At 53.9% G+C, this 13,758-nt stretch overlaps 1 protein-coding gene across 1 annotated transcript in view; it reads right to left on the bottom strand.

Annotated features, from left to right (window-relative positions):
• COL23A1 (collagen type XXIII alpha 1 chain) overlaps positions 1 to 13,758 on the bottom strand; it is a 451,370-nt gene that overhangs the window by 10,035 nt on the left and 427,577 nt on the right. The window contains exons 9-18 of the mRNA XM_004371297.1: positions 9,338 to 9,454; positions 8,380 to 8,415; positions 7,933 to 7,959; positions 6,891 to 6,917; positions 5,195 to 5,248; positions 4,617 to 4,679; positions 4,134 to 4,178; positions 2,464 to 2,541; positions 755 to 808; positions 33 to 77 (exon numbers count right to left, since the gene is read on the bottom strand). Coding sequence (XP_004371354.1) covers positions 33 to 77; positions 755 to 808; positions 2,464 to 2,541; positions 4,134 to 4,178; positions 4,617 to 4,679; positions 5,195 to 5,248; positions 6,891 to 6,917; positions 7,933 to 7,959; positions 8,380 to 8,415; positions 9,338 to 9,454 — 546 coding nt within the window. The remainder of the gene's footprint in view (positions 1 to 32; positions 78 to 754; positions 809 to 2,463; positions 2,542 to 4,133; positions 4,179 to 4,616; positions 4,680 to 5,194; positions 5,249 to 6,890; positions 6,918 to 7,932; positions 7,960 to 8,379; positions 8,416 to 9,337; positions 9,455 to 13,758) is intronic.

Raw genomic sequence — 13,758 nt, 5'->3', positions numbered from 1 at the left:
AGCACCACCCCAGGAAGCAGAGGCCCAGAGACCTTCTCTCCATCGATTCCAGGGGCACCGGGCAGTCCCAGCTCTCCCTAGAAGGGAACAGACAGGAAGAGGAGTGTGGTCTGCCGAGGCCCCAGAGGGATTTGTGGCCCGGGGCATGGGCCGATGCCCCCCCCGCCCCCCACCATGGCACACCGTTCCTGGGCTAGGTCTGTGGGCAGAAGCTGCATCCCTGCAGTTGGACCTCCAGGAAGGTGCCCACAGGTGCAGAGCCCCATGCTGGTGCTGGCTACTCCCCTCCCTCCACCTCCTCAGCTGCCTTTCGGGCAGCTGCAGGCTACAGGAATAATCAATCTATGGGCTGCATGGCACAGATTTGGGAGCTGAAGCTTGAGAGTTAAATGAGTTGCTCCAGGCCACACAGTGTGGGAATGAGGTGTCAGGGCCAGACCCTGCCTGACTTCCAAGCCTCAGGATCCTTATCCTGCAAAAAGTGGGCAGAGAATGAGTGGGTCTGCCAATAGGAATGGCGATGTCAATGTATGGGACTGCCGTGATGTCATGAGGGGCTGATTTATGAGGTTAAACATGTGAATGTGGCTTTCCAGGGAGTAGCCAGGGCCCAGGAAGAGGGCACTCAGCTTGGTTAGGAAGGAGGCTCCCAGAAGCCAGGCCAGGATGTCAGGAGAGACAAAGGGAGGCAACATGGAGGAGAGGGTAGGGGAGACAAGGCATGTGGGGACCACATAGCTGCATCTGCACTGACCTTGGCTCCAGGGATCCCTGGTGGCCCTGGGGGCCCCTGTGGCCCAGGAGGACCCTGTGTACAAAAGTCAAGCTGATTGGTACTGAGGCTGGGCCTCCCCATCACTGCCATCACCCCTCCTCCCGGGGGGCCAGGTTCCTGCCCAGTTGGGCTGCAGCAGGATTCCAGAGCCCTGGTAGCCGCACCCTCTCAGGTCAGGTCACTCTGCACATCTTCTTGGTCTGGTCCCTGTCTTGTGGGAGCACAGGGAGGCAGCAGTAGCCATTGGCTAAATAATTACAGTGAGTGCTGCCCATGTGGGGCCCAGTGTCCCTCTGCCCTCAGAACCAGTCTGCCCCAAATATACATTTCTTCTTAGCACTCCCCTCCTCAAGAGCCTACGATGGCTCCCCATTGCCTCTCGAAGCAAGCTATAATCCCCGGTTGGCCAGCCAAAAATCTTATCCCCACCAGTCGCCCTCTCTGCCTCTGTGGGAGCCCTCTGACTACTCCTGGGCCACCTGCATTGGTCCCAGAGTTCCTCTGTTTCACTACTAGGGGAGGAGGTCTTCCGTGTCCGAGGTTTGACTCCACTCCGAGCTCCCCTCTGACCAGGCTTCCTGCAGGTTCACCATCAGCCCCTGTTCTACACTTCCCCCCCACCCAAGGATGGCCCAGCATCCCTCTACTCTCAGTCCCCAAACTCATGCCCTTCCCTAAGGCCGTACCCCTGCCAGTCCCCAGCCTGCAGGTTCTGGAGCTCTCCTCTCGCCAGTCTGCCTTCCTTCATGTTGGCATCTCCACAGACATGTACTCAGCTTCACTGTACTTTCTCCACTCCATCCACCCCTCCTCTAGGCCCAAGCCCAGCTCCTACCTCCTGGGTGGCCTCCCTGCTTCCAGCTCTCCCCCTTGGCCACTGTTGTTCACCTTTCACACCATTCCCCAGCTAGTCTTCCACCAATACAATTTTGTAAAATATCACTCCTTTGCTCAGGAACCAACTACGGCTCCTTACCACCCATCAAATCGAGCCATCATCCCAGCCTGGCATCCATCATCTGTGCCCCAGCCTCCCCTGGGTACACAGAGCTCCGCCCGAGTGGCCCCCAGCCGTCTGGACACACCATGGACTGCGTGTCCACTCGGGGCCATGCTACACCATGCAGGCCTGGGTGGGCCGTAGTTGCTGTCAACTTGTACTCCCCTGTGGCCTGAGGGAGAGAGCTGGGATTGAAGCTCAAGTGGAGGCCATGCAAATGCCTCCCATCTGCTCTCTGAGAGCCCGGGGAAACTTGAAGAGCTGGCACCAACATCTCCACTGGGGGTGGGGCCTGAGGACACCAGTCGCTGGGCAGGGTCAAAGGCTACATACCTCCTGGGGTCCTGGAGCAGGTGTGTCACTCTCATGCACACCCCAGTAGTCACTAGAAGACCCAGGAAGGCCCAAGGAAGCCCCACTGGGACTGGAGACCAGGGACGGCCTGAGGGTGTGCTTCCCTCTCTGCCATGGCCTGGGGGGCTCAGCCCTCTTAGTCTTGTGTGGGTCTCACACAGCACTGATTTCCTGCTGCCCAGTGCTGCCTTATCAGGCAGCTTGAGAGGTTGGGTCTTTGTGCTAAGCTGCCCCCTGCCCCTGTGTAAAGAAGTGCGGGACTAATATACAAAGTCAGTAATGAGTCCCTAAGGAAATGAACAACCCACATATCCTGGTCTGCCAGGGACTCTACCTTAAGGGCATCCAAGATCCTGCCATCGTAGTCAATGACCACCGTGTCTCCTTGCTCACCCTTGAGGCCTGGCAGACCCTGTGGCAGGAAGAAAACCAAGAGTTTCAGGGAATAGCTATGTTGGGGGGGCAGTGGCCAGCCTGTTTCTGTCTCCACTCCCACAGGGGAGGCCGACAGGGGAGCCCCCACACCCTTGTGCACGTGTGTGTGGTCACCAATGTGCACCCAGCTCAGATGGGCCTGGTGGACCCCTCTCACATTCCTTCTTGGCACTTGCTCCCAAGCTCACTGATAAAATGCCCGCAGGGGTCACGCAGGTAGGCCTCATGCCAACTGAGGAAGATGTTGCACCCTGCCTGGTCTGGAGGGTGATGAATGATTCGCTTTCATGTGGGAATTCAAGTTCACTGAGGCTCGATCCTTGAGTTTCAAAAAAAAACTAGAAATCTCATTTTTATGTGAAGTTCTTCAGCTTTTAAATGTTGGCAAACCCCCCACAAAAATCCTCCAGAACATCGTGTAAGCCCAACAAAAGCCATGTGAAGGCTGGATCTTGCCGCCATTTTACAACCTCTGGCAGAGGCTGCACAAACCGCACGCTAACATTGTCATTCATTCTTGGGGCGTGTCCATCCTGGCACGGCACCGTAGGTCCAGGCACGCCCTCACTGGTGACCCGCCCAGCCCTCCCCTTCTGAACCTCACTTCACTACCCAGGCTGATTTTTGTCAGGAGGAAAGTGAGAAGCTGTGAGTGTTTTTGTTCAGGCCTGAGCGTCACCTGCCAGCTGCCCACCTGGGTACTGCTGGTCTTTGTGGAATTGTGTTGTTTGTGAGGAACTCCCATACTCAGCACCTAGTCTAATCCCCAGCCGCCTGCACAAGCAGGCTGTGGGCTTAGAGCCTTTTTTTGGAGGAGGAAACCAAGGCTCTGGGAACATGAAAGTACCTGACTGCTTGAGGTGACAGCTGGGAACAGGATCCCAGATGCCGACGTAAACGTACATTAACCAAACCAAAAACCAAACCCACAGCTGTCGATTCCAACTCATAGTGACCCCATGAGATAGAGTAGAACAGCCCCTTAGGGTTTTCTTGGCTGTGATCTTTACAGAAGAAGATCACCAGATCTTTCTTCTGCATTGCTGCTGGTTGGGTTCAAACCATCAACCTCTAGGTTATTAGTTGATAGCAAACTGTTTGTGCCACCCAGTAACCTTAAAGGTACCTTAATAGGGGCTGGTTAAAAATGATCTGGGCCCAGCCACAAGATAGAACCTGGTGGCTGTGCTTCCAGCAACAGGGACGAAGCTTGGTGTGGGGTCAAAAAAATGGTACGCACAAGGCTAGGTGTAGGACAATGCCATATAGGACTAATCAAGGACCTAGGTTTGAATATGCAGAGAAGAGTCTAGAAGGGCATACACTCAGCTAGGGAGGGAGGAGAGAAGGGAGAGGTTGGGGCTCTTAATTTTTACACATCCTTACTTTGACATTTTACAAAATGCATGTATTATGAAATTAAAGACAAAAATCACTAATGAATTCTAAAAAAAAAAAAGGACTCCTGTTGTAGCTTCCCTGCTCTGGGCTGCCTCCCCTAACCTCCTCTGGAGTCTTGGTGGGAACAGGGGCTTCTGAACCTATGGGACCCAAAGGGAGGCTGCTTACCCGGGGCCCTGTGGCTCCATCTGCACCTCGGTGGCCAGGGTCCCCCTGTGGAGACAAGCAGTTGCAGCTACCTGAGTGCCTAGCCAAAGCTGAAGGCTTCCCACCCCGACTCTGCCCCACACTCACTCTTCCCCAAAAGGCCATGTGCTGGAGCCCTAATGGCCCCATTTATGTGAATGATACCCAAGCAAAGGGACTTCTGGGGCTTGTGGGAGGGATGCCTCAGTGATCCTCTCCTCTGCTCCACATTATATGGAGAGGGGGACACTGAAGCCCAGGAGGTTCCACCCCTTGCCCAAGGATCCCTGGTAGGTTAGCAGCAGAGCTGGGCCGGATGGAGGCCTCCTCGCTCACCTGGATTCGCTGCCACCCACCCCAGGCCAACTCTGACTGGGAGTGCAAGGGGACTGGCCTCGCCCAGACTCTCCACTTAAAAGGGTCTGAGGAGAGCCTGCAGGCACTGTGTAGCACACTCTAGGTTACCTTTGGGCCTGGGGTGCCGTCCATGCCATTCTTTCCTTGGGGCCCCATGCTCCCTGGCTCGCCCTGAAACAGAGACATTCACGTGAGAAGGAGCACCTGGGCCTGCCTCTCGAGTGAGCCTCCTGGCAGGGTTAGGGGGGACCTCAGGGCTCTCCCATTCCCGGGTACTCAGGTACAGCCATCACCTTCCGGTTTGGGTCTTGGCAGAGTTGGGGTAGCTCAGGGGCTCATTCTGGAGGCAGGTTGGCCAGGATTTGGTGGCTGTTTTGAGGGGTGAGGAGGAGTGTGGAGCGAGGGCAACACCCTAGTTCCTGGTTTGGGAACAGGTCAAAGTGTGGGGCCACTTGAGATGGGACCCAGGAGGACCTGAGGGTGTGGGAGGGTGAGTGGCCTGGATGGGACATCAGCCCATTGGTGATGGAGCAGGCCCAGGCCCTCCTGCTGCTTCTCCCTGGCCTGCCCTGGGCACCAGCCCTCGCCCCATGCCTGGAAAGGGCCCAGGAAATGGACTTTAGAGTTACACGGGACCCCTGAGAGGTGGAAGGCAAGGAACTGATGGGGGAGGGGCATGCACCTACCTTGGACCCTGGGGGTCCGGGAGGCCCTGGCTGGCTTGGTGTCCCATCATCCCCCTGAAGAGAGAGCAGCTGAAGCCACAGCCCTTGGCCTGGGACACCCCCTTCAGCTGGGACACCCCTGGCACAGGCCTCCCCCAAGCGGTTTTCAGAAAACCCGGGTGAGGAGCAAGGGATGGGGGACAGGATCCCATCCTGAACAAAGCTGCTTTTCCCCACTGTGACCTTTCTCCAGTCAAACCAAAAACTCAAACCCACTGCTGTCAATTCGGACTCATAATGACCCAGTAGAACTGCCCCATAGGGTTTCCAAAGAGTGGCTGGTGGATTCGAACTGCTGACCTTCTGGTTAGCGGCCAAGCTCTTAACTACTACACCACCAGGGATCCTTCTCCAGCCAAGAACCATGCTTTTCTCCTCAAAAACCTTCTGTGGCTCCCCATTGCCCACTGCCTCAACTCCTCCATCTGGCATTCGGGCCCTTCATGACTGGTCCTCAGACCTCTCTGGCCTCATATTCTGTCCCCACCCACTCCCCACAGGCCAGGTCCCGGCTGTACCCGACTGTTCCCTGCCCTACTAACAGGCCAGCTTACGCCATGCCTCTGCACCCTTGCACATGCTGTTCCTTCTGCCTGTGCTGCCCCCTCCTCCCATCCTACTCAACTCAAATGCCTCCTACTGTGGGGGACCTTCTCGAACCTTCTGGTGGTCAGCTAGTCCCTCCCCTCTCTGGACTCCCCAGCACACCAGCCCACTCTTGGTACCAGCGCCTATCACACTGGGCTGGGGTGGCTCCCCCTTCCCTCTTCGCCCCTCTAGAGCAGGGGTGGGGTCCCAGCCATCTCTGTCCCTCGCCCCCACCAGTCCAGTGCTCAGCAGGTGTTTGCAGAATGAACAGATGGACAGGTGAAGGAGAGAGTGAATTCATTCATTCAGTCAACAAATATTTTGTGAAAAACCCCTGCAGGCCAGGCAGGTGAGGTCCCTGCTCAGATGGAGCTGGTATTCCTGTCAGAGGAGGCTAATGGAGAAGAAATATTCCAATAGATACATAGCGCATGTCAGTAAGTAGAGTAAGTATCTGGAAGAGAATATCAGAGGATGGCGGGATAGAGAGGGATTTGGGGAGGGCATGTTTCTGTCAGTGGACTGGGAAAGGGACAGTTTCACTGGGACGTGTATGAGGAAAAGGTCAGGCCATGGGAAGAGGTGGTGAGGACTACTCCAGTTCAGTGGTCCCCAAACCTGAACTAACATCACGATCACCTGGAGGGCCTGTTAAACATAGATCGCTGGCCCCACCCCCAGAGTTTCTGATTCACTAGAGCTGGGTGGGCCTGAAAACTTGCATTTCTAATAGGCTCCCAGGTGATGCTGTTGCTGCTGGTCTGGGGACCACATTTTGAGAACCATTGTCCTTAGCCCTGAAGTGGGAACAAATTTGATGTGTTTGAAGACGGCAAAGAATGAATGAATGAGTTAATAAATGAACACGTTCCTGGCCTCCTTGAGCCATAAGACAGGACAGCCACCTTGAAGCACACCCAAACCACAGCAAGGACTTGGGCCTGGTGAAGAAAAGGGAGCCTTCCCCATAGGGTGGCCACATTCTCACCCCCCTCCCCCAGAGTCTGCCCTTCTCACCAACCACTTCCTGCCACCCCAGCCAAGAAGCTTCTCCACAGGGTCCCCTCACCTTTTTTCCAGGAATGCCGGGCTCACCCTGAGGGGAGACAACGGGGCACAAGAGAGGTCAGAGTCACTGGAGGGTGGCCCGGACCCCAGGCCTCCTGCTCCTCTGGGAGAAGTGGCACTGAATCCCCACACTCACGGCCAGCCCAGAGACCGCCGGACCCTCAGAGACTCTTGGATTCCTCTCCTGAGTACAGTCACTCCCAGGTCGGAATGACCCTGGGCAAATCACTTGTCTTGACAATGGGGCTGTGTGCGGGTTAGAGACAGCACATTGAAAGGCCTTGTCTTGTGGTAAGTGCGCAGTTCGTGGAGCTCCTTCCCCTCATTCCCCCTTCCTCAGTCCCGGGCTCTGGCTCCTCCATGGAGGACCAAGGCCCCCCTTCCCACCCCAGCAGGCGCTGCTCAAGGAGGGAGGAAAAGAGAGAGCTAATATCTGGAGAGGGCTTTAAAAGCTGACATGTTTTGAAAACATTATGATGAGTGAAATAAGCCAGACACAAAAGGACAAATATTGCATGATCCCACTTATAGGAAATGTCTAGAAAAGGCAAATGGATAGAAACTAAAATTTATTAGAGGTTACCAAAGGCTAGCAGTGGGGGAGGAGAGAATGGGGAGTTATTGCTTAAGGGTTATTGAGTTTCTCTTTGGGCTATGAAAAAGTTTTGGAAATAGATAGTGATGATGGTTGCCGGATATTGTGAATATACTTAATGCCACTGAATTATACACTTAAAAATAATTAAGAAGGCAAATTTTATAATGTTTTACTGCAAAATTGAAAATAAAAAAGCTAACGTGTTTGATTATTCTACCCTCACAACCTTGTCTGAAGATAAGGAAGGGTTTATCATGCCCCCATTTAACAGATGAGCAAACTGTGGCCCAATGAGATGAAGTAACTGGCCTGAAGGACTCAGTTAATGTAGAGCTGGGACTGGAACCTTGTCTCCTAACCTTGCTGCCTTGGCCTCAGTGGTGGTGGTGAGGGAGCCCACTCCCACCCAGGCCTGGGAGGGGGATGGGGAGTGAGGAGTACTAACCTTGGGCCCTGGGGGTCCTTTTGGGCCCTGGAAGAACAGAAGAGAAGGTGTTAAACATCATACTGAAGGCAACTCCTGGGCCTGTCTTTATTATGATCCTCTTTTGATAAAGGGGGAAACCAGGTCCTGGGGAGGCTGAGGCAGGGCTATCTTGGGAACTGGGATTGTGCTGCCAGCTCTCAGCCTGACTCCCGGGGGCTTGGGAAGCTCTGCTGTAGATCTCAAGTAGTGAAAGGTGGACTGCAGACTCCCAAACAGGATCCTGCCAGGGCTGGCACCTCGCCCACCCATTTCCCCACCACTCACAAGGTGGGAGGGGGCAGAAAGGGGGGGGACACACACATGCATGCCCACCCAGTCCCTGGTGGGTGTGTGTGGGCAAGGGGCTTCCGTGCCTGGGAACCACGGTGTGCCAACTCGGGCCTCTGAAATGCCCTGAATACTGACCATCTCGCCTTCTTGTCCGGACTCTCCTTTGGGGCCCTGGGGAGGCATAAGATGTTAGCAATGAGGGGATGCAGGGGTTTACATTCACTGAGTCGAGGCTGCGTGCCCAACCCTGGGCTGGGGCTCTAGGCACATGGGCTCACTTCCTCCTCACCAAAACCCCAAAGCGCAGATATAATATTATTGTCCCCATTTCATAAGTGAGAAAGCTGAGGCTCAGAGTTTCCATGGGGAATGGATGAGCCAATTGAGCAGCTGCCCTGAGATGGGCCCCCTGGTGGCAATTGGGTGGAAGTGCTGGCTCTGCATTGGATGGGAAGGACAGGTTGACTCCAACATGGGTTAGGAAAGCGGTAGAAGGAGGTTTGGGCTTCAGGGTTTGGAGTGGGAATATGAGAGAAAAACTGATGCTAACAAATAAGTATTGAGGAGAGAGAGAGCCACAGAGATCGAGACACACACACACACACACACACACACACACACACACACACACACACACACAGGAATAGGAGTTAGTAAAGACCTGCAGAGAAAGTACCCATGTATGGGTCTCAGGGTCAGGATCAGGGTTGAAACTGCAACTAAGATCAGCGTTAGGGTCTATTGGGGTTAGGGTGTTGACGTTAGAGTTGAGTTTAGAGTCAGGGTCAGGGTTGTGTCTGGAAAATAGTCTGAATTAGGGGTATGGATCAGGATTTGGGACTGAGTTTGGGGTCAAGGTCTAAGGGTTACATTTAGGATTAGGGTTGGATTTGGGTTAGGGACCTGGTTAGTGTTAGATTTAGGGTTTGATTGGGGGAAGGGTCTGGGTTGGGGTTAGGGTTAGGATTGGGATTGAGGCTGGGGTCAGGGGTAGGATCTGAACTGGGGCTGGGTTGGCTCTTGGGTTAGGGTCTTGGGTTTTCGTAGGTGTAGGCCCAGGTCATGGGTAGTCCAACTCCATGCCCTTTCTTACCGCTGGGCCTTGTGATCCCCTGGGGCCATCTTTTCCAGTGTCGCCAGGAGGGCCCCGGGCTCCAGGGGGCCCAGGAGGCCCTGGGGGCCCATCAGCACCATCTTGCCCTTGGTCTCCCTGTAAGACATGGGACCTGGTATGACTTTGAAGGGGAGGGGAAGGGGCTTCAGCCTCCAAAGAGAGGCTTCCTCAGATGGGCAACCTCTATACCTTCCCCAGCCTTGGGGACAGGCTTAAGGGGCCAGACTTTGTCTTTGGGCTTCTTGCTACTTCTTGGTGGCCACACTAAGGTGCAGGTCCCTATACTTTGGTGTGAGAGGCCAACAGGAGCTTTCTCACTCCAATGAACATGCCAAGTCTCCAGCTTGCTAGTGCCTGATGCCCCAGATGCCACATCCTGGATGTGGAAGAAAGCACATGTGCCCAGCCAGGCCCCAACTTTCCAGAAAGGGGACCCTGCTCTTCCTGAAAGACCATGCTAGCTGGTCAACTCCTGTTCTCTCAGGCATTTATCCTAGAGAAATGAAAACCTATGTTCCCACAAAAGCCTCTACACAAATGTTTATAGAAGTTTTATTCATAATAGCTACAAGTTAGAAAGGGCCCAGATGTCCTTCAACAGGTGAATGGTTAAACCAACTGTGGTGCATCCACACTATGGAATACTACCCAGCAATAAAAAGGAATGAACTATTGATACACACCACACCTTGGATGGATCTCAAGGGAATTATGCTGAGTGCAAAAAGCCAGTCTCAAAAGGTAACATACTCTATTATGCCATTTACATAACATTCTTGAAGTAACCAATTTACAGAGATGGAGAACATACCAGTGGTTGCCAGGGGTTAGGGAGTGGGGAGGGAGGGAGACGGCTGTGGCTATAAAAGGGTAGCATGAGGAATCTTTGTGATGGTGAACTGTTCCGAATCTTGACTATGGGGTGGTTACACAAATCCAGATGTAATAAAAATTGCATAGAACTAAACATACACACACTAGCGAGTGCATGAAAAACTAGTGAAGTCAGACTAAGGGTGGTGAAGTGTATCAATGTCAACTTCCTGGTTGTGAGATTGTACTACAGTGATATAAGATTTTACCATTGGGGGAAGCCAGATGAAGGGTACCTGGGATATTATTTCTTACAATTGTTCGTGCATCTAATAATTAACTGGAAATAAAAAGTAAAAAAAAAAAAAAAAAAAAAGCAGTGGAGGCTAACTAACACAGTCTCTGTCATGCAGCCCCAAGACCCCAACCTTCTGACCCATGTTAGTACCAGGTCAGACCTCAGGCAGCCAGAGCCCTCACCTCCCGGAGGAAAGGCCATGGCGGGACTGGCCCCGCACTGCTGCCCCTGCAGTGCCTGCCCAGCACTGGCACAGGTGCAGGAATGGGGCAGGCTGGGCCACAATTTCCACAGTCCCCCACCTTCTTGTAAGGAAGAAGACTTTTGTGGGCCCAGCCCCTGCCATTGCCACCCTGAGCGGGCCAGGCCTTCTGGGAGGTTTTCTAACTTAACCTCCGTGATAACTTGTGGGTGCTGTCATGGTCCCATTTTACAGCTGAACTGCTAGGGGCTCAGAAAGGGAAATCATTTACCCAGGGCTACAGAGCTAGGGGAGCTCTAGGTGGCCAAACAGTTGGTGCTCAATCACTGACCTAAAGGTTGGTGGTTTGAACCCACTTGCTTGGTAAGGTAGAGTGTCAGCGAAAAAAAGGAAGACCCTCAACAAGATGTATTGTCACAGTGGCTGCAAGAATGGGCTCAAGCATAACAATGATTGTGAGGATGGTGCAGGACCAGGCAGTGTTTCGTTCTGTTGTACACAGGGTCGCTATGGGTCGGAACTGACTTGATGGCACCTAACAACAACAACAGCAGTGCCTCAGGAGAAAGGCCTGGTGATCTGCTTCTGTAGAGATCACACTCTGGAAAACCCTATGGAGCACTGCTCTGCTCTGACACACATGGGGCTGCCATAAGTCAGAATTGCCTTGACGGCAAGAAGCTACAGAGCTAGGAAAGGCAGAGCCCTCCTCTGGCCATGAAGGCAAGTGGCCTCTTTTAGACCCCTTTTAAATCCATGACCCTGATATGAAAGAATTCAGCTCTCTAGAAAACTGCACCTACCAATGAATGCACGTCTTTTCCCAATTAAAAAGTCAGCTAAAGCGCTAAATGTCCACCATCAGACCTTCTGATGAGTCTGAAATGGCCAGGGTCCTGACCAAAAAAAATATAACTGCGGCCAAAAGGAAAGAAAACTGACAGTTCGTTTGGGTCACGAAGACTTGAGGTGGGGGTGGGGGTGGATGATTCCCACTTCATTTTACAGAGTATCAGGAGTAATTTGAAGATACCCCTAACTCTCATTCCCTGCTCCTTTTACAGCCCAGGGGCCCCAGGTAGGGAACGACTGGCCTGGACACTACTTATTAAGGCAGAAAATGGATGGAGACATGTGGGCAGGTTCTAGGAGAGGTTCTTAGGTTCTTCCCCCAAGTTGCTTGGAAAATGAGGCCAGCCAGCCACCTCCTTCTCCTGTAGGGACCGGAAGGCTGAGGTCTACCTTGTAGATGTAGGGGTGAGTCAGGGGAACACAGCACACCAGTAGACACGCTATGAGGCCAGTCTACCTTGAGGATGCGCAGATTGTACACATGATGATCTCTACTTATAAATCCCGGATGGAGCCATGGGAAAACCATCTGGTCAGGCAAACAGGTGGTGTGGTCAGAAAGGCAAAAGGGTGGTTTAGAAAGCCACAGATTACTTCTGGAGGCAAAGTCAGATGACCTAGCTCAGGGAAACCAGCTTGGTGATTGAGTGTGGCCAACTATACAAAGATGGCCAGTATACCAGCTGCTATCCTACAGGCTCTTCTGCAGTGCGGCTTCGCCTCTCCCCACATGAGCTGGGTTTGCTTTTCTGCCCTTCGCATGTGGGTGGACCTTGGGACTGAGTTGACAGGGAGAATACAGTGTAAGCAATGCTGGGTTCACTGTAGCTGGACAGCTCCTGCCTCTTGGACGCTCCCTCTAGGAGCCCGGCCACCGTGCTGGGAGAAGCCTGAGCGCCGTCGAGACACGTGTGGCTGATCCCCAGCTGAGTGCCCCCCAACAGCTGGCCAGTTAAGGGCGCCATCATCCTGGATGCCAATGGGCTGAACTTCAGAGGACTCCAGCCCCAGGTTCCATCTGCCTGCAACCACATGAGAGATACCAGCCAGCCAGCCGGCCCAGAAGGCAAGGGAAATCATGATAAATCAGTGTTTTAAGTTTGACTTCACAAAATCTCAGCGGCTTTCTGTGGCCCTGGCCCATCCTGTAATCCAAGGTCCAGCACGGAACACCTCTGTCTTCGGGGGCTCAGACAGCCCCCCTATGATGTAGGCTTGACTGTTCTCATTCCATAGAACCTGGGCTCAGAGAGGGGCATAGGTTTGTCCTGGGTCACAGAGCCGAGAGGTCACTGAGTGCGGCAGGCGCCCAGCCCAGGCTCTCTGCACTGTAGCCCCACCTTCCTCTGTTCCCCCTCCCCCATTTATAGTGTCCTCCTCAGGGCTCAGGCTGTTTCAGGCAAGTGCCGCCTACAGAGGCCCACTCGTTTCAGCCTTGCACCATTCAAACATGCTCACCCTAGGCTACGCTTTCCACCCACAGCCTTCCTAAGAACTGGGGGGGAACGTCACTTTCCAGCTGTTGTGCAGTGGGTCGCACCCCTCAACCTCTGCAGTCAGGCCTGCTACAACTCTCTGGGTGGGGCTGTGTGGACATGGCGGGGCCACGTGTCCAGGTCCACTTAAGTGACCCCCTGCCAGGACCCACGGTGCTGGGCCCACCCGAGGATCTGCCTCCCATTTGGGACCCTCCACTCTGTGCTAGTTCCTGTGTTCCTGGGCTGGAGGTCAAGGGCTCCTAGTGCTGGGGGCGGAGGGCAGTGGGTGGGCTGAGAAGAGACTCAGTCCATGGTTCCATGCTGGGGGCTCCAATTAGTCTTCACGACAACCGTTTAGGGAAGTGGTTGTCACCCCCTTTCAAATTGAAGAAACTGAGTCTCGGGGGGTAAGCAACTTGCTCAGGGCCACTTGACTGGCTAGTGGCAGAGCCGAGCATTGGGGTCAGGCCTGCTGACCCCAAAGTCTTCACTCTTCCTAGGGGCCAGCTGCCCTTAGGAAGGTCAGGCTAATCTATGTCTACTTGTCCTCGGTGATCAGCATGACCAGGATATCCTGCCAGAGACCCCTCATCTGTGTGTGGGGTGGGGTGCAGCTTTAGCCAGACTGAGATGCCTGGGGCTTCTATACAGTGGCTGCTTAACTGAAAACAGGCAGCAGGACAGAATCTGGGTGGGAAGCAGGGGCGGCCTCACTCACAGTTTTCTGTGATAAGTTACAGGAAGCTAGGATCCAGAA

This window comes from Trichechus manatus, unplaced genomic scaffold, assembly GCF_000243295.1.
Source record: "Trichechus manatus latirostris isolate Lorelei unplaced genomic scaffold, TriManLat1.0 scaffold00011, whole genome shotgun sequence".
In the NCBI taxonomy this organism is placed as follows: domain Eukaryota; kingdom Metazoa; phylum Chordata; class Mammalia; order Sirenia; family Trichechidae; genus Trichechus; species Trichechus manatus.
This window is presented reverse-complemented; position numbering and strand designations above follow the sequence as displayed.